This window comes from Diceros bicornis, chromosome 5 (assembly GCF_020826845.1).
Source record: "Diceros bicornis minor isolate mBicDic1 chromosome 5, mDicBic1.mat.cur, whole genome shotgun sequence".
NCBI classification, from domain to species: domain Eukaryota; kingdom Metazoa; phylum Chordata; class Mammalia; order Perissodactyla; family Rhinocerotidae; genus Diceros; species Diceros bicornis.
In genome coordinates, this window is record NC_080744.1 from 52,234,568 (window position 1) to 52,254,103 (window position 19,536).

General features: G+C 39.5%; 1 protein-coding gene across 10 annotated transcripts in view; it reads left to right on the forward strand.

The window, feature by feature from the left end:
- Positions 1–3,046: 3,046 nt before the first annotated feature.
- Positions 3,047–19,536, forward strand: part of TCF12 (transcription factor 12) — a 362,989-nt gene continuing 346,499 nt past the window's right edge. For 9 of the 10 annotated variants that reach the window (XM_058541657.1, XM_058541661.1, XM_058541660.1 and 6 more), the window contains exons 1-3: positions 3,119–3,205; positions 4,140–4,236; positions 5,304–5,376. In XM_058541657.1, coding sequence (XP_058397640.1) covers positions 4,162–4,236; positions 5,304–5,376 — 148 coding nt within the window. In that variant the 5' untranslated portion in view covers positions 3,119–3,205; positions 4,140–4,161. The other variant, XM_058541659.1, reaches the window with a different exon arrangement.

The window sequence follows — 19,536 nt, forward strand, 5'->3', positions numbered from 1 at the left end:
TTGATATTAATTAACTTACACTATAGAAACAGTAGTATTGTCATTGAATTTGTATTACTGGTTGTTTCTCTAAGCTTTTCAATAAAGCCTCCTGGCTCTACCTAGCAAGGTCAGCAAAGGCCCACAAATGAGATACGAGTGACACAAAACTCCAGTTTTTATATTCATTTTGTCTTCCATATATGTCAGGAATATTATAAGAAATCCATTGGTGGAAATAATATTCCCCTATTAAAAATGATACATGCAGACTGCATTATAGCATGAAAAATAAGCTTATATTATAATGTCAAATGACTGATAAATTTAATTCCAGCCCCTCCTTTTTCCTTTTTTTTTTTTGCTGAGGAAGATTCGTCCTGAGCTAACATCTGTTGCCAATCTTCCTCTTTTTGCTTGAGGAAGATTGTCCCTAAGCTAACATCTGTGCCAATCTTCCTCTATTTTGTACGTGGGTTGCTGCCACAGCATGGCCACCAAAGAGTGGTGTAGGTCCTTGCCCAGAAACTGAACCTGGGCTGCTGAAGTGGAGCGTGCCGAACATGACCACTATGCCACAGTGCTAGCCCCCAGCCCCTCTTTTTTGAGTGTGTACTATCCACTTGGCACTATGTTAGGTGCATAGGATGGACAGATGCACAGCAGTCCCAGCGCTCAAGCCTTGTCCAGTCTAGTAAGGAAAATAAAGTATAATACAATATGGGCCATAATAGATATGAAAAACTTCACCAGTCAGTGCCTCAAAAGAGTGAGGGAGCCTCTATGACTAAGGGTTTGGGTAGACAGCTATTTCTTCCTCTGAATTAGTTGTATGAAAAGGGCAAGAAGAAACTGGCTCTTCTTTTCTCTTGAAAACAGCATAAATCCTCCAGATGGAATTACATGCCTTCTCTTTTCCCCAAGAGTTCTCTTCAGTTTTACTTCTGGACTGGGGCCTTAAAAGTTCTAGTCAGCCTTCCCATCTGATGTTTAGGTCTTTGCTTCAAAAAATGGCCATTGGGTCCCTACCACTTAGAACATGCTAGATTACAAATAGCAGAAAACTCTAATTCTGTTGGTTTAATCAGTAAAGGTAGACCTGGGTTCAGAAGCTGTTTGATCAGAGGCTCAAAAACATCACCAGAGATCACATCTCTTTTTTCCTAAGCTTTCTATGTGTGTGGTTTATTTTAACCCAGCTGGACCTTGTGGTTGGAATATGGCTGCCCACAGTCCAGGGGCTCCTTAACTTGTTTTTTTCCTGTACAACATGCTGGTGATATTTCTTCAATTTTTTGAGTTGTTTTCATGCTCCTTGATTTTTTTCCCCCTGAGGAAGATTCGCCCTGAGCTAACACCTGTTGCCAATCTTCCTCTTTTTGCTTGAGGAAGATTCGCCCTGAGCTAACATCTGTGCCAATCTTGATTTTTCAGTATGTGCAGAAGGAGTCTGCCTTTGAAGCTCTCCTGGAATATGAAACAAACAGAAACTTTCCCCAAAACCCCCCAGCAAACTGCTCCTCTCATTGGCCCAAATTGTGTCATGCCCATTGCTAACCATAACCGTAGCAGGGAATGGAACTATGCTGATTTATTTAGGTTGGAATTATGCTAATTTGTTTATAAGGGAACCACAAGCTCCAGGAGGCAGTCAGGGCAGAGATGTGATGCTAAGAACAGGGGGTGTTCACCTAGATAAGGGGCAGTTGATATTGGGATAAGGTCCAGGGCATAGCCATTGACATCATGGAAACCCCTACCCCCAAGCTCCAACTGCCTCCTCCCACTGGACAGCTCTGGTTGCAATAAAGTACAATAACTGTATATTTGCAGTTGAATCTACCTTCTTGTTTCCATGCAAGTCTGGGCTCCAATGGCTCCTTCTTGCTGTGTTGTCCTCAAGGCACTGGCTGCTTCCTTCAATTTGTTACTTTGGATGTGTCTTCTTTCTTCACAGTGTTTCTTCTGCCTGGTCCTTGTTGGTCTTTAATGCACTCACTGACCCAAGAGTCAAAACACTGGCTGCCATTCTAGAAAACCTTACTTCTATCTGCAAATTAACAGAAATTGAGGTTTAGTTATTTTGTCTTCTTCCTACTCCGTTTGGGGCTTCTTCAGGCCAAGTTCAGAACTTGCACTAAGGCAGTGGCTGTGCGACAGAAGCTCCCTGGGCCGTCTCTGTAAAATGAAGGCACTGGCTTGATCCATTTCCAAGAACTCGTCCTGCTGTGCAATTCGGTGGCCGCGAATGGGATTCAGGTGGGAGGAGGTGATGGTAGACGTGGGGGGTTGAGTGAGCGGAGTGTTTGGGAACCTGAAGCCCACACTTCTTTGAGTGATCTGAGGGAGGTTTTGCTCCTTCTGCATTTCAGTCAGCAACGAATCTGACCAAGCGCACCTACTCCAAGAGCGGACCCAGGCGGCCAGGTCTCCCTTCTCCATGCACGCATATTCCATGCCGAGCGCTGAGCAGCCTCCAGGGGCTGGAACCTCCGGTCCCGGCCGAGCGCGGCGTCCGGCGTGGCTTGCTCGAAAACGGCAGCCTTCAGGGCTCTGCGGCCTCGGGCTGGGTGGCCTGGGCAGCGGGGCCAGATGCGCCCGCAGCGGCGTCTCCGCCGCTCCGCTTCGGGGCCCGAGGCAGGAGCCGGACGAGCCGGAGGAGGCGCCACCGTGCCCGCCGCCCGGACCCCGGGGGCCCGGACAAGGCGTCCTCGGCGGGCGGCCCGGCCCTGCTTCGCGGGGTGCTTGCGCGCGTCTCCCGCCCCTCCTCGCCGGCCCCAACTCCGGCCCGCCTCACCCCACCGTAGGCTTTGTCCACCGGCCGCGCTGCGGCCCCTCCCCGTTCCCGCCGGCTCCTCCCCGCCCCCTCCGCTGGCCCCACTTCCTCGGCGCAGGCGGCGGGAGCGAGCCGGAGACGAAGGGGTTAACCCGGGGCTCTTCCCGGCGCGGAGGGATCCGGAGCCGAGCCGAGCGCGGTGCTGAGGCCGCCTCAGCGAAAAAAATGTCCGCCTGAGGAGACCCACAACTTCTATTCGGGGGGACCGCCAGCCCGCCCCGGGAGGAAGGGGCGGCCAGGCCCGAGAGCCGCCTCTCCTGCCCGGATCCGAGAGCTCGCGCGGGGCAAAGTGAGCCGAGCCGCCGGGCGGTGCAAGGGGAAGCCCGAGCCCGCTCTCCCGGCCAAAGTGAACTTTAATCGGGGTGGTTGGATGCGGAGACGGGGCGGCAGGTAATTGCGGGCAGGCGAGCGGGAGGGGGACGCCGTGGCCGCGCTGGGGGCTGCGGGGCGCCCCCGGCCCGCGCCCCAACTCCGCGCCCCTTTGTACAGAGGCGAGCCCAGGTCCCCTCCAAGTTGGGGAGCGGAGTGGGGGCGGAGGCGAGTCGCGGGCGGCCAGGCCCGCGGGCGGCGCGCTCGGCCTGCGCGCCACCCTCGGCGCTCGGCTCGGGCTCCGGGTGAGCGCGGGAGAGCGGGCTGCTTCGGCCTCCGAGCTATGCTCATTGTTCGGCAGGTCCGGGGCCGGCCGTCCGCGGGCACGGCAGCGAAGTGGGAGGAGGCCGAGCCCGGGGAGGAGGACGCCGGGCGCAAGCGAGACTAGTTGTCGGTGTTTCTGTTTTCTTTTTCAAAACACCCCTCGGACGCGCGGAGGGTGCTTTCCGACCCTCCGGGCCCGCCGCGGACGTCCGGGCGGCGGCGGCCGCCGCAGACGCGGCCCTGCCAGCGGCGCGTTCCCTGCAACTTGTCAGTTCTATTGTTGCCGAGCCAGTGAGTCACTTCGCATCTCCCCTCGCCGCCGCTCCGCTCGCTGGACGCCCAATCGCCCCTCACCCCGCCCCTCGAGACCCCCGCCCCGGCCGGGCCCCGCGCGCACGGCACCAGGCGGCGGCGCGGGGGAGGGGGCCGCGTCGGTCTCGGAAACTTGCGGGAGAGGCGGCGAGTTGCGGGAGCCGCCGCGTCGCTCCCGGGCCGCGCCGAGCAAGGACGCGTGGATTCACGGAGCCGGCGCGGGCGCCGGGCTCTCCTGCCCCCTGCCCGCGCGGCGGTGGGAACGAGGGGAGTGTTAAAGTCAGCCCGGCTCTCTTCCTCTCTCCCGACCCCCCTCTCCATCTCCTCCCACACTTGGGGCCTCGGTGGTCTCTTGCTGAGCCTGTTTCCTCTGCCTTAGGACCTGCTAGAAGTGGCCGAAGATGAATCCCCAGCAGCAGCGCATGGCCGCTATAGGGACCGACAAGGAGCTGAGCGACCTGCTGGACTTCAGTGCGGTATGAGAGCTTTCCGCGGCATCTTGGGGGTTCTGCTGAGGTTTACAGAAAAAGAAAGGGGTGGGGGGAAGCGACGTGGAGACTAGGCAGCGTGAACTCCATCTGCTTTGAGCAGTAGTTCTCAGGGCTGGAGTCCAGCTCCCCCAAGTTGGACACCTGAACTTTGATGTAATGTCTAGACTTGCGGATTTAAAACTTTAGTGCCAGAGGGGTCATTTGATTTAACCAGTTAAAAGGAGAACAATGTAATCATGAGTTTGGTTGAGTCACCCTCTGACCCTGATGATGAGGGATTTTGAACTTTATATGAAAAAAGAAAATTATTTTTTCTTCAACACTTCTAAGCATTTCCCTTTCCAAGATGTGATCCAGTTTATGGTACCTGAAAGATGTCAGTTACAAGAAAGCCAGTCAGTTCTAGCCAGGCTAGAATTTCCAGCCTTTTGGGCTGAGCTCTTTTAAGATACATAAATACTTAGGTGTGTGTAGATATATATGTATATATGAAGAGTATGTATGTGTATATATATTTTTAAAATTTTTAACATGGCAAATAATTGAGTGGCTTAAAAATACCAGCTGAAACCAAAGCACCCACTGCCCTTATTTCTAATGGGTTGAATTCCTTTATTAACTGCTGTTGGGAGACAGGACCAATACCTACTTTATAAAACTGTGTTATAATGGATCCTTACTGTATGTAGTAGTTTCACTGGATATGATTCTGATAGTGTTTATTAAATTGTAATGTAAATGTAATGAGATTTCAGTTAGTTCTGAAGTGAAGATCATAGAGAAAAGTTTACCATTTAAACTTAATGATGTTGGAATCTCTCATGTATGTGACTGGGTTTTCAGAACAGAACATAACCAGTATTTCCAAGTAGTGTTAGGAAATCCAGTATCATTCAATGTATCTGCCTTTCTGGGTCTGAATGTATATCTCCAATTTTATTTTAACTTCCCTCTGAAATATAATAACTAACTGATGACTCCAGGTGAACTTTTGTTTGCAAGGAGTCTAGAAGAATTTCAGGATTAACAGATACATTTGGGTTATTTTGCAGATGTTTTCCCCACCTGTTAATAGTGGGAAAACCAGACCAACGACACTGGGAAGCAGTCAGTTCAGTGGATCAGGTAAGATGGTGTCTAAAATCAGAAATTCATATTTTGGTGTTGTGATACATTTTAGTAGAAAAATATAAAGTATCTTAATATCTTTCTTCATACCATTCTTTAGTGTCCCATTAAAATTATAAACAAAAACATGCCCCAAATGAGGGCTGTTGCCCTAATGATCTGTTGACATTTCTATAAGAATTTCAATATGGATTTAAAATTGTTCTCTATTCTATGAGTTTTTAAATTGAAAATTGCCTTGTTTGAGTACAAGGGATTATATCACGTCTCTATATTTAGAAAAGTACCAGAAGAAAATGCTCTGTGGTCCATGTGTGGTCTTTTTTTAAAAATGTGTATTTAAATATGTGTATTTCTAAATTTTGCTAAAATTTCTGCCCATTAGCATTATTAAACCCTTGGATTCTAAAGAACTGGTAAAAGAATATTATTTAATATATACATATGAAAAGTAAAATTGAGTCAAGCAATAATTAGTAAGACATTTATTTTTAAAGTTGGACGTTCTCTTGGAAGTCTGGAGCAGATTATTAATTTTGTGGACAGTTATTTAAAATGTTAATGGAATAAATGTTACAAATAAATGGATAGGTTTATTTTCAAATGACACCTATTAGATGACTGAATTCTGTCCTATAATCAGGTTATATTAGGATAATGTTTAGAGTAAGTTAAATTAGATTCCTATTCCTACATTAGTGCTGACATCTTTAAATTTCCTTTCTGTAAATTTGTAACTACTCTGCTCCATTGTTAACATATATATATATTAAATATATATTTTTCGTTTTCCTAACTTAGTGAACTCATGATTTTAAAAAATAAACATTCCAGAAGCAAGGACCATTCTAGAGTACAAAGCTATAATTTTCTGTTTAACTTAAATTTACCCCTTAGGGTTCACAGATGACAATAAATAACTAAAGCCACGACAGCATCATCTTAAGAAAACCAGCTGTCAAATCTCTGGGCTAAAACTCAGTAATTCCTCTTTGACCAGTGCTTCTTATTTCTCCTAGTAAAATGATAGTTGATTTCTTGAGATATTGTAAGAGCAAATAATCAAAAAAGATGGTTAATTTCATAACCAGTTTAACACTTTATACCACTTTACATTTAAAAAATGTTTCTATTTAAAAATCATACACTAATTTAATTTACTGAAATACATTTTTAATGATGAAATTGCAGCTTATGGGGAAAATATAGCATGCTGTTTAACATCTCAAATAAGTAAAGTGAAAGCATTTTGAATTTTAAGTATCCTAAAGGGTAATATTGTCCTTAATCAAAAGGATGTCATAAAATGTCAGCCAAACCCCAACTCTTTTCCCACCTCCTTCTATTTATTGGTAATCATTTGAAAATTGTCACTTTTTTAGGGGAGAGGGAAGAAAATTACCTAGTTAATATAGAAGAAGGCTATATTCCCTTTCTTTACTACTATTTTTGATTACATCTCAATTTTTGCAACTAATAATTCATTCTCAGGAACTTGCAAATTTTCTTTGTCTAATACATAGTAGATGCTTAGCATATTTCATTAGGTGAGTAGTGATATTGCTGTTTCAGGCTGTTAGTTCCAGCTTGAATTGTGGAAAATATATTTACCTGACATTCGTTGATATCAAGGACATGAACTTCAGAAACTTGCTATTAGAAATACTTTCTGATTTTAGAATAAGGGCAGTTATGTTTTTTCACATTTTAAAATTAAGAAGGTATAATTCATGTAGTCTGTGAAATTAGAAAGTGTGTGTGAACTTGGTGTGTATTACAGGCATGGCGTTGGAGCAGTTGTGAGTCCTTCTTTCTGTACCTTGCTTTATACAAAGGAAAAAACTATTTTTCCACATGGTAGAAGTGATCATAGTATTTGATTCTTTGGAGTAGGAAATTTTTAGTTTTAAAACTGATTTGTTATTTATCCATTGAAATGTTGAACTTAAACAACTGTATTCAATGGACATAGTAATATTTATGTGTGGTTTGTTTTAAATTCCAGAAAAAAATTATAATTTAAAAAGAGCTGTGACTTTTAATAATTAGTGAATGGATTTACATTTTGAGGAAGGGAAAGTGGCCTCAATGATATTTTATATCAAAGTGTACTGGTAGATACAGTTTTCCTGTATCTTAGCCATTTCTAATCTTCATGGAAATGTCTGAAAGAAATTGATATACAATATTATTTTATTCATATGCTTTATTGATATTTGAATAATCTGTCCTGATTTCGAAGGGTATGTAATATGTCCTAAAGCCTGTTTATTTGCAGCATATGAGGAGCTAAAGATCTGACTCTTCTGAAGAGCTGACTTAAAGATTAGAGTTTTCTTGTCTTTGGATTAACATTTGTAACATCCCAAGCCTTTTGCCTCATGAAAACTAGAATTGTTCAATATAATTTTCTTTCTTGATTATTTGTCCTTTTGGAGGATGACTTAATTTCACAGTGGGCTTTTTTTGAAATAATATATAGCATTTTTAGAATTTTTTTACCTGAAAGCATAGGATATATGCCATAGTACATGGTGTTATTTTTTTCTTGTATTTCTAAAGCAAAACAGATAACTCGTATGATAGCTGACACTTCATCAAAAGTCACTGGAAAAGATGAATGTGTATTTATTGTTATTATTTATCTTGAGGAGTCTGTTATAATGCCATTTCTTTATCAAGTTGTTAATTTTCTTTGCATTATGATAAGACTGAATTTGTCTGCTTGGTATTATAGAGTCTGTGAGATGTTCTTACAGTGACCTTGAGAGAGGCGTTTCTGTGTGTAGGAGTTAAAGGTGTGGCACTGTGTTAGGGCAGCGTATATGAGGAAAGCTTGTTGAAAGGATTGACAAAGTGGAAATAGTCAGGTTTAAATCCGCTATCCCTCCAACTTCAGGATTTGAGTGTATAGAACTCAAACTGCAATATCAAGTTTAATTTTTAGTAGTTTAAATGTTTACATGATATCTGAAAAATTTCCTTTGTTAGTTTTTGAATCCAAATAATAAGAGATGTTGGAAGAGAGTGGGGTATATTTATTTTGTAAACCATCTGTAAATATTGAGTCTGTCTGTCTATGATATTTCTATCTAGAAAGTTATTTTAACTGCCAAGTAAGGCTTTCTTTTCCTTATTGAAATCAGACTTGTGTAACACTATAGATTTCTTCTTGCCCAAGATTTTTGGAAATAATTGTAAGAACTATTTTCTAGCTCTTAATTTTTGAAAGTACAGTTTTTCATTCTTCAGTTACAGATTAATTTTGGGCGGGAGAAATTTTTCATATGTACATATAGGCTTTTTGAAAATATTGATATAGGGCCAGAAAAATGAATTCTCATTAAATTGCTCTTCAGTAATTTTTTTTATTAAACTTTTTGTTTTGAGATAGTTGTGGATTCATATGCAGTTGTGAGAAACAATATAGAGATCCCATGTACACGTTGCCACGTTTCCCACAATGGCAACATCTTGCAAAACTGTAGTACGATATCACAGCTAGATTATTGACAGTGATAGAGTCAAGACACAAAAACAGTTCTATCACCACAAGGATTCCTGGTGTTTCCCTTTTATAACTGCATCTACTTCTCAAGTAATTAAAAAAGAAATCCGTAGTAAGATTAGTAAATACCTACTCACCCTATTAAACATGGTGTAAGCTTTTCAAATTGCTGTAGCATTATTTGAATTTATCAAGAAAGAGAAAACCAAAATTTTACTGGTGCGTTTTTTGACTGAACTGTAGTATATGTAGGAATGGTAATTTTAAATAGAGGGGAAACTAGATTTGGCCTTCTCACTTAAGTTATTTTAAGGTTGTGAGTAGGATTTGGTTCATATTGTGTACCTATCAGCGTTGAAATTTATAATGTCTATAGTGTTGTAGTAAAACACACTTGTTCAAATTTAGTGCAGTTATTTGAGTAACTGAACCATGTTAGACATTTGCTTCCAGCAAGCCATAGTGATGAATGAGAGTAACTGTGGAGTCAACAGGCATGTGAGGAAAAATACTATATTTTAGAATAAATACGGTCTGCTGTTAAGTGGCTTATTTAAGGTAAAAAGTAGTAAAAGACTTAAAGAAAATCTGTATATGAAGATACAAACTTAGACACCAAAAAATAAGAGACAAGCTTATAACTGTGAGTATTGTATGCTTTTCAGAATAGTTCCTGTAGTGTTCCTATAAGTAGTTATGGTTTCTAATGAACTTGAAAAACAATTTGATTAGATCACAATATTTTAGAGACTTGTTTATTATTTACAATGAGGCATACCTATAATTAATAATTATTTTTATCTGTTTCCATTAACATTTTAAATACAAATTCAACTTTCTGTCTTTTAGGCTATCTTTTGGTATATCTTTTTCTTTGAATTTTTAAATAATTCTCTTGGAATAGGAAGATAGAGATGAAGATACTCAAATCTTAAATATAAACACAGTTGTTTTCACATTTTAGATTTAATGGGGCCATTTAGAATAATCTCCCCCCCTCCCAACCCCAGTGCATAGTTGTGTATCCTAGTTGTACTTTTTCTAAATCTTCTATATGGGATGATGCCTCAGCATGTCTGGATGAACAGTGTGTAAGTCTGCGCCCAGGACCTGAACCGGCGAACTCTGGGCCGCCGAAGCAGAGAGTGCGAAATTAACCACTACACCACTGGGTCGGCCTCTAGAATAACCTCTTATTAAAGCCAGATGGTCTTGTCTTTTCTTGAACAGTTATCATGCCTGGTGTGTTGCTGCCTATTTAGTGTTGTCAAAGTCTTGGATAACTCTTGCCATAAGAGAGTAAAGTAATACTATTAGAAAGGATCTCCTGGAAAAAAAAAAAAGGCTATTTCTGGACAGTGTGTGGGATACCTTTTGTAAAAAATCATTTAATAGGACTGCTTTTGGGTATCACATGATTATATATTTTGGATGAGAATGTTGAAATTACAAATCTAAATGCTTTTGTGTTTTGGGAATAAAATAAGAAGACAAACATTTAAATATATCAGTTCAAAAGACTAATGAATGACTTTATGCTTTGTTAAATAGTTGAGCCATATTTATCTCAGATTTATCAGTTAATCGTATTTATTTAGTACCTACTTTGTGCAGCCTGCTATTCCAGTAGCTTTTGGGAAGATGAGAAATGGAGAGGGACATAGACCAAAAAAAGTGGAGGCATTTCATTATCTGCATAGGAAGATAAAATGTAAAATTGTGAGGTAGATAAACTTCTGTAACATAAAAAATGTCAACAACTGCACATTAATGTAGTTTAAATTGAGTTCATAAAAATAACAGTGTGCTGAGGAGTCAGGGAACTGGCTTAAGAAAAACTCAGAGATGTTGAATTTAGACTTGACTTTTGAAGGAGATATGGAAAATGAATTAGGGAAGAGAAGAACTGGCCTCCCAGATGTGGAATAGCTTGAAAAGAGACGCGGAAATGGGAATTTGTCTTGCTGCAAGGGCCTATACAGTTCAGGGACAGAGAAGCTGTTTTTTATTGATCACCACTGCTGCACTCCTGGCGGAGCTAATATTTATATACTGTTATCTGGAGCCAGACTGCATGGGTTCAGATCCAATCATTGCCACTTACTAACTGGCTTTTCCAGGGTAAATTACTTAACTTCTCTGTGTTCCTGTGTCTTAATCCGTAAAATAAGACTAATAGTAATAGCTATCCTCGTAGAGTTGTTATGAATGTTAACTGAGTTAATACAGGTGAAGCTCCACCTGGCACACGGTGAGCTGTGGTGGAGTAAATTGTTAGCAGTGAGGCAGTAGAGTAAGGAAAGCATTCATTTATTCAGGAGGCCATTGTGCTAATAATCTAAGGATGAGCTGGTGAAGGCTTGGACTTGGTATTAGTATAGAAAGTAGGAAGGAGAAATACCAGAAGAAAAGGATTGACAGAATTCCAAGGATTGGATTTCTGTGGGTAAGAGAAATGACTTAAGGTTGCAGTTCTGGCATAATTGGAGGACATTAGTGCTGGGAGATGCTGAGTTGTTTTGAGCATTTTAAATTTCACCTGACCTGGAACTCTTCTGGCTAATTTGGGGATTTATGAGAGAAGAGTACTGGGAGATGAGTTAAAGGTGTTAGTGATAAGAAAAACAACAAAAAACAATTCTTTTCTGCCTATAAAATTAATATGTAGTCATCATTGAAAAGAAATTGGAGAACAGAAGCAGCAACAAGCAACAAAAAAATCCCCATTATTTCACTATCCAGAGAAAATTATGTTTTGATTTATTTCCTTTTAGTCTTTTTTCCTGTTAGTCCTATGTTTGCAAAGTTGAGAGCTTAGTGATGGTTTCATTTTATGTTCTGATTTTTTATTTCACTTAATATTATGAGCATTTTCTTATGTTCTTAAAGATTCTTTATAAACTTGGTTTAAAATTGTTGTATGGTATTACATGGGTGGTTACAGCATAACTTGTCAAATCAGCTCTCCTACTGCTTGACATTTAGGGTTTTGTTTGTTAATTTGCTTTTTGTTATTATAAAAATGTGATAGTGAACACCTTTTTGTACATACATATATTTTTATCCACACTTCGATTTCCTTTGATAGGAGATGTGGATTTTGTTTTTTGTGCCTATAAGTTAGAATTAAAGCCAAGTGAGTGAATGAATACCCTTAGGGAAAGAAACTCAGAGGGGGATAAATTATCAGGCCAAGGATTGACATTAATGGTGGAGTTAGACATATTAAAATTAGTGATTTTAGTTGATTATTTAATGTAAAATACAAATTTTTATTTGTATTTGAACAGAGTGTAAGGTGACAAATCTTGGTGCAGATTTGTATTGTATTTAAATGGGTTGTACAGTGACTGGTGGGAATTCCTGTTATTCTTTGACCTGTGCTTATTGAAATAGAGTAGAAGCTAATTGGAGTGTCTATCAGTGAGAGAGCCCTTGAATTCTTGACTTTTTATAAAAGAGGCAGTTTAGTGTAGTGGGAAGAATTGGGCTCAGGAGCCAGACAACTGGATTGGAACCAGTACTTTGCGACTTATTAGCTGAGTGGCCCTAGGCAAGTCATTTAAATGGTCTGAGCATAGTTTTCTCCTTTGTGAAAAGTGAATAATAATGTCTACTTTCAGAATCCTTGTGAGGATCAAATAAGATTTTCTATATATATTGCCTGCCACACAGCAGGTTCAAAAATGGTGCCATTATTATTGTGGCACCCTCTTAAGTAATAGTAATGATAATAATTATTAGTAATATTATAACTAGTGTTATAGCCAGTGTTTATTGAACTATTATTATATGCTAGGCACTATGCTAAGCAATTTATGGGCATTATCTCATTTTACGTTGGATAAAATGAGATGTTTTGTGGTGCTGGTGGTGAGGTGGGAAAATGCCCCAAGGGCAACTAATCAAAGTTGCTTTTTAGTGCCATAAAATGATATATATTGTTAAAAGTCTAAGAAGAAGTCAGGCAGAAGAGTAGTTTTGAAAGGTCATCAGGTACCTAAGAACCTTACCATTTTTTTTTGGAGTTGATTTCTTCTTAATACTGTTGTTTTGTAGACTAGATATTGTATAGTGCAGGTGGTGAACAGAAATGTGGACACGTTTTGAAAACCCTCTTCCATGCTTATTAGGCATTGCCACTTGGATGTAGTATTTTCTCCATATTCTCTCTCTAGCTACTTGAAATTCTTTCTGAAATGAGTTGTAGTCTAAATAAATAAATAAATAAATAAATAAAAAAAAAAAAAATTATGTGACCTGAGAGGATAGAGTAGCTGGGAGACAGGTTGGAGAGAGTGTTAAGAGTGTCTAGGGTAGAGCTTCTCCACTTTTTTCTTAATGGCAGAGGAGAAGGAACATAAACTCCCTTGGTAGTGTGAAGCAACACATTGCAAGTGAGCTGAAGAAATCTTGTCTTAAAAATTCATGTGCATTTCGCTTTCTACTCCCTAGCACAAACACTATTTGTTGTAATATAAATATGTTTTAGTTAATCGTTGAGTAATGATTCCTAAACTGAAGTTCTAGGAAGATGCGTCGGGTTTAGTTTAAGGCATCGTCTTCTTCCTGTTTTGCTTTGTACCTTTGGGGTTAGGGGCCAGGGTGGAGTGGGATGCAGGCCTATGCTATCCTTTCCTGAGGGAGGAGCCCAGCTCTAGAGCATAGTCTTCAGCTGTCTCTGTCTATTCTTGGATCTTTTCTTGCTCCCGCAGAAGTCTCTGGAAAAGTATTACGTTGGGGGAAAATGGTTTTGGTAGAGAGAATATTGTTATTCCATAAACTGAAGCACAAAGAGATTTGTTACTAATGTACCTGTCGTTTGAACCTCTGTTTTCTGTTTCCAGCCAGATCATCCTGTAATTTCTTAACATACCCGTGACTTGAGAAGAAAACATATATTTTTATAGAGAGAGCTTTGGTTTTTTGTTCCATGTTTAAAATGTGCTCTCATGTGTTCCAGGTTAAAAATGTGCTCTCATAAAGACCTTGGTGAGTCATCCAAGCTACTGTAAGCTGACTGGGGACTTAAAGATCACATTTAAAGATCACACAGAAATGAAAACAGATTAGGGATTGGTTACTAATTTTTATTGCATTGGGTAGTGACTCAGGGATGCAACCTTCCAAATAAAATAATAAAACAATTTGAGATAAGGTGCAGGACAGAAAATATTAGCTTTTTTTTTTAAAATAATCATACTTTACCGTGTTTTTGGTTATTGAAAATAGAGAAGGTTGGCCCAAGATGTCATTTTGTGGCATCTGTTTTAGGTGTTAGAAAAGTGCCTGAATTTGAACTGAGAGTTCTCTGAATTTGAAAGAGTATTCCAGTTACCCAAAGAAGGTCTCTCTGGAGGCAGCCTCCCTCAAAAGTTGTTGGTTTATTTTCTTCTGGTGGTTTTGCTAGTAAGCTATTGTGAGGCTTTAAAATGAGCAGGATCAACTCATGATTACTATTCCACCACTTCATTGGTGGTTAATGTAGAGAACACAGGTTGAACTTAATATGATCACACAACTCCAAACAGTGAGCCCATGGGCTGCTGCTCTCAGCAGGAGTTGTGAGTGGTGGTGGGGCACCACAGGGATCCCTGCTAGGAGGGAACTGCAGTCATCCAGCTTCTCAGTCCTCGAGGCATATGTTTTGAGGTTGTTGGGGATAAGTAAAAGGTTTAGTGTGCCACTAGAGAGGAAAAAATGCTAGACTCACTTTGAACTTATGGCGGAAGCATGATTTGGCCACAAGTTAGTTTAGAGAATCGAGTTTGTATAGGCATTCATAGACCAGGGATGAAAATCTTTGAGTTATCCTGAGTTAGCAGATCCTCTTAGGTTTTTTGCTATTTGGAAGCCCTACTATATCTGGCTGACTTTGTCATCTAGTCAGAGACCCATTGCCTGTCTGCTTGGCATTGACCTGCTAAGGTTTTGGAAAATGTTTTTCAGTATTTGTCCCAGTTTGGAATAAAGTTAAAAGGGAAAGTTGTTTCATGTTGAATCTCTTAGTGGGAACTTACAGCTTGAATTGATTATGCCTTTTCAACTAGGCAAGTAATTAGAGCCATTTCAAGACTATACTAAATATTCTAAATGTCTCTTACCTAAGCATCAGCTAGTTCTTTTTAGTCTAGGTGATAGCATAGTTTGTATTAGATGTTGAGACCACCTTTTACCTGCCAAAGGTCCACAATCCCTTATCTGCAATTTTGAAATGCAAAAAGGTCTGAATCAAAATATTTCTTTTAAATTCAGCATAAACTATTTTATTGGCAAAATCTGATCTTATCTGAAGGGAGGCCATTGACATTCTCTATTTTCCTAGTTACTGTATGGTTACCAGCGACTGGGGGTGATTTGTGACATATGGTATATACACTTATATTTCTTTTCTAAAATCTGAAAAACTGAATTCTAAAACCCACCTGGCCCCATGGATTTCCAAAAAGATATTTTAGACCTCTGTCTTTGTGTGTGTGTGTGTGCGCTTGTGTGTATGTGTGTAGATCAGTTTCCCAGATATTGTTTTCAACTCAAAATAAGAATTTCCTTTTTTGGACTGAAAGTCTAGACTAGAGACTTTATTATTTTATTTTATATTTTTTATTTATTTATCTTTTGAGGAAGATTGGCCCTGTGCTAACATCTGTTGCCAATCTTCCTCTTTTTCTTTTTTTCTCCCCAAAGCCCCAGTACACAGTTGTGTATCATAGCTGTAGAGTTGTAGCTCTTCTATATGGGATGCTGCCTCAGCATGGCTTAATGAACGGTGAGTAGGTCTGTGCCTGGGATCTGAACTGGTGAACCCTGGGCCACTGAAGTGGAATATGGGAACTTACCTGCTATGCCACCGGGCTGGCCCCTGTTATTTTAAATATAGAAAAAAATTTGTGGTAGACTTGTTAATATAAAGGAAATTCTTCTTGGAATATAGGCTTTACAGGCTGAGCTTTGTGCTTTGAGTAGTTTGCCCAATACATTGATTTAGGCAATCAGTTTCTATTTTGAGGAGGGATAAGCTTTTTTATCTTTTGGGCCAAGGAGTGTACTGAATTTCCATGGTCAGTTTGCATGGAAATTTTCAGGGTGCTAACAGAAGGTATATATATATATATATATATATATATATATATATATGTACACACACATATATATATATAAAACCAAATGAAAATAATTATCTGTCTATAAAACTAGCATTATATGATCACTTCCAAAAGGAAACCTCAACCCTGATCATACCCAATTTTAACTGTTGCCTGAGAGCAAGCAGAGAAGAGAATCCTACCAAGTCATCTTCATGTGGAAAAGGAGGAGCTAAGTTTCGTAGAGGGCAGAGAACAAAACTGGTAATTTTATTCTCTCCTTTTATATCCATTAAAAGTTTTCATAGGTTGGTAGCATGATGTTTATTCCTGCAATAAACTCATTAAAGGCATCTTCCTTAAAAATAAATTGTGATTCTAATGAGTGTATGAAATTTTCCCTAGGAGCCTGTCATTGGCTCAGTCCCACTATTGTTTAATATAAACTGAAAGTAGCAATGAAGTGAGTGTGTAATAAAACTAAGCTGTTGTGTATTTGTTTTGAGAGGCAGGCCAGTTGGCCATTCTGACTTTGCTGGTTGCCTTGCAAACTTGCTCCCTGTAGTATTCCCAGTGTTACTGTCTCAAGAACCATGATACAATGTTGAATAATTAAATCTACTTAAAGTTTATGGGGATTTGAGATGCTCTGCTCTAGGAACACAGAACAGGCCATATAGCCAGGGTCTCTCTTGTTATATAAGGTTATATAAATATATATAGAGGTTATATAAAGAGGTTATATATAAGGTTATATAAATATATATATAGAGGTTATATAAATATAACCTCTCTTGTCAGGCTTAAGAGTAGTGCCACCGTGAGCAGACTCTGAGTTTGACTCTGGAAGCTTGCTGAACAAGATATACATATAGCAGTAGGACTTTGCCCAGTGAATGATTGGGGGAAGGGGAAGAGTCTTATTGTTTACAAAAAAATCAATAGTGATAAAAGTACTTCATAAATATTTAATCATACACTTTACTTCATGAGTCTTGTAGGAAGTTGATAACTGTTCATTTTACAGAGGAAATAGAGAAATCAACAGTGATATACATTTGCCTGTGGTTTCTTATTGCCCCTCAGAAGTAGCAAACTGATCAGTTGTAGTTGCACCTGCACTGATACCAATCTACACCAGGGCACAGTTTGTCTTGAGGAGGAATTTAATATCTTTAGAAATCTTTAACATTTGTTGTTGTAACAGGAGGCTTAAATGTTATGTTGATATTCTCCAAAAGAAAGTGCTTCAAGATTATTTTTATTAAAAAGAAAACAATAATCAAAATAAAATAAAACTTTTTTTTAGTATTAGAAGATATTAGATATAAACAGCTACAACCTGAAATGTCTTTAGGAGAATGTAGTTCTTTTTCTGTGTATTCTTATTGTTCAGCTGTCATCAGACTTTGTGCCTTGGGAAGAAGATGAAATTTCATAGTTGTAAGATATTGGAATATTCACAGCTATTATTTAGTTGAGGCCATAGGAAAGAATGATTGCTTCATAGTGTGGAAAATTCTTTATTTTCACTTCCCCCTTTTCAAAGATTTTGTGTTTATTTAGTTACAAAGACAAGTAAAACCAGATGAAAATTGTTATTCCAAGGGTAGTTTAAAAATGTTATTAAACATATAGAAGATATTTTAATGGAAGTTGTTAAAATTTAATTTCAGCAACAGAGCTTTCAGTGCATTTAAGTAAAAAGACTTACGCTGACTTTTATAGCATTGAGAGGGTGCCGATTAGTCCATTTTGTATTTTCATTTATTTTAAAGTAGACTGGAGTTGAATTTTGTTGAAGAGCATGGGTAGGTATTTGAGAGAGTGCCTACTAATGGACTATTGTTTTTTATTGGTCTATGTAGAATGGTTTGTTTACTTTAAGGTGGTGGAGAATGGATAGAAACACATTGTGGTATATTGGAAAGAGGAGGGGTTTGAAGTCACAGAGTTTTGGTTCAGTGTTGGCTTTATCATTTACTAGATTTGTGATCCAGTGGCAGTATGTTAACTTCTCTGAGTCTGTTTATCTTACGTCTAAAATGAAGGGAATAAAAATACTGCCTTAAGGAGTTGTGATAGTGATCAAGTAATTTTTAAGGAAATTCTTTCTAAAATGTGGAAGTTTGTGGTTCTGTGTGAATATTAGTCGGCTTGTTATGTTAGGTGGCATAGCAACTCTTGAACGGATTCCAAGCTCACAAGTATATATGGAGAGAGTGACTATTTATGCAAAACTCATACATTTCTCACAATCAGTTATTGAAGATTAAATCAGGCAATTGAGAGGGATGATAGCCTAAGGAACCCTTTATAGTAGGTAACCCTCAAAATCTCAGAATTCTTCAGATGAGTCCTTTCTCTTTTCGGTTAGTTGGCGGAAGTTAAAGCAGTGAAGTAAAAGAAATTTAAAGTAAAAGAATCACACATATTCTTTATTAGAACTCTGTTAATTGTATCCCAAACCATAGAGCCCCAGAATTTGTACCCTTGAGTCCTTTATTCTCAGCTTAGTTGTTTTAAATGCTTGTTGAGGATCTGTTTTAGTGACAAGGTTAACCCTAGGCTTAAGTAGGTGTGACAGCTGAATAGTTCTTAGGAATAGTCTGCTTTTGCTTTGTTTGATGAGCAGTAATCTGAACAAAATTTTAGCGTCAGTAAGAATTAACCTTTTAAAGATTTAAAAGTACAGAATCTAGTGTCCTGGGTATACTCCTGAGTGAGGACAAGAGGGTGTAAAGATTGGGAAGCTTGGGAAATGCAAGTGGAGTTCTAATCTGCTGTATGCCTGTGCTTGAAGCAAGAAGGGCTGACTTAGTCTTATCCATAAATGACAAGGTGTCAGGGCTTGGGGCTATCTACTGTTGTTACTGTTTCCCGGTTCTTTGTGATTAGGGAAGATGAGGGCTTCCCCAGGTCTTAAAACTGCCCCTATCTTTTTATTGTGGTGGTCTGGGTATATAAAACACGTGGCCCACCTTTTATTGGGAAATATTGGAGTTTTCCCTGACTTTTTGCATGTATGTGTTTATGGAATTATATTGTTTAGAACTTGCAGTTTATTTTAAAGAAGGAAATCAGCAAATCCAAACTTCATGGAACCCAGAGCCAGTAGGGCTGTTGGGGTGGCTTTGATGGAGGCCTGTGGACTTGTGGGCTCCACAGGAGCTATTTGCTGATTGTTCTTCAGGGTAAGACAGTGACTGAGTTTGGATGAGAAGGGTATAGGATGATTTGACAGTTACTTGACTGGAGTCAAGAAAGTTCCAGGGCCTCTGTCTCTGCATTTCCCATTGTAATAATTCCTAATGCTTTCTTGAAAGATCTGTATTAAATTGCAATGATGTGAGAGTAGATGGTAGGTAAAAGAGCAAAACTAAGGATGTTGGGAATGCATAGTGAGGGTTCCTGAGTATAACTTCTAAGAATCCTGGGGCAGGTGAAGTAGCTTATTTTTCTTTTGTAGGTAATTGATAGCTTCTGCATCAATTAAGACATTATAGTAGTCTTAACTCGGGCTCCTTGCTTCCAGTTGCTCTCTTTTCCAGTCTATCTTAGTCT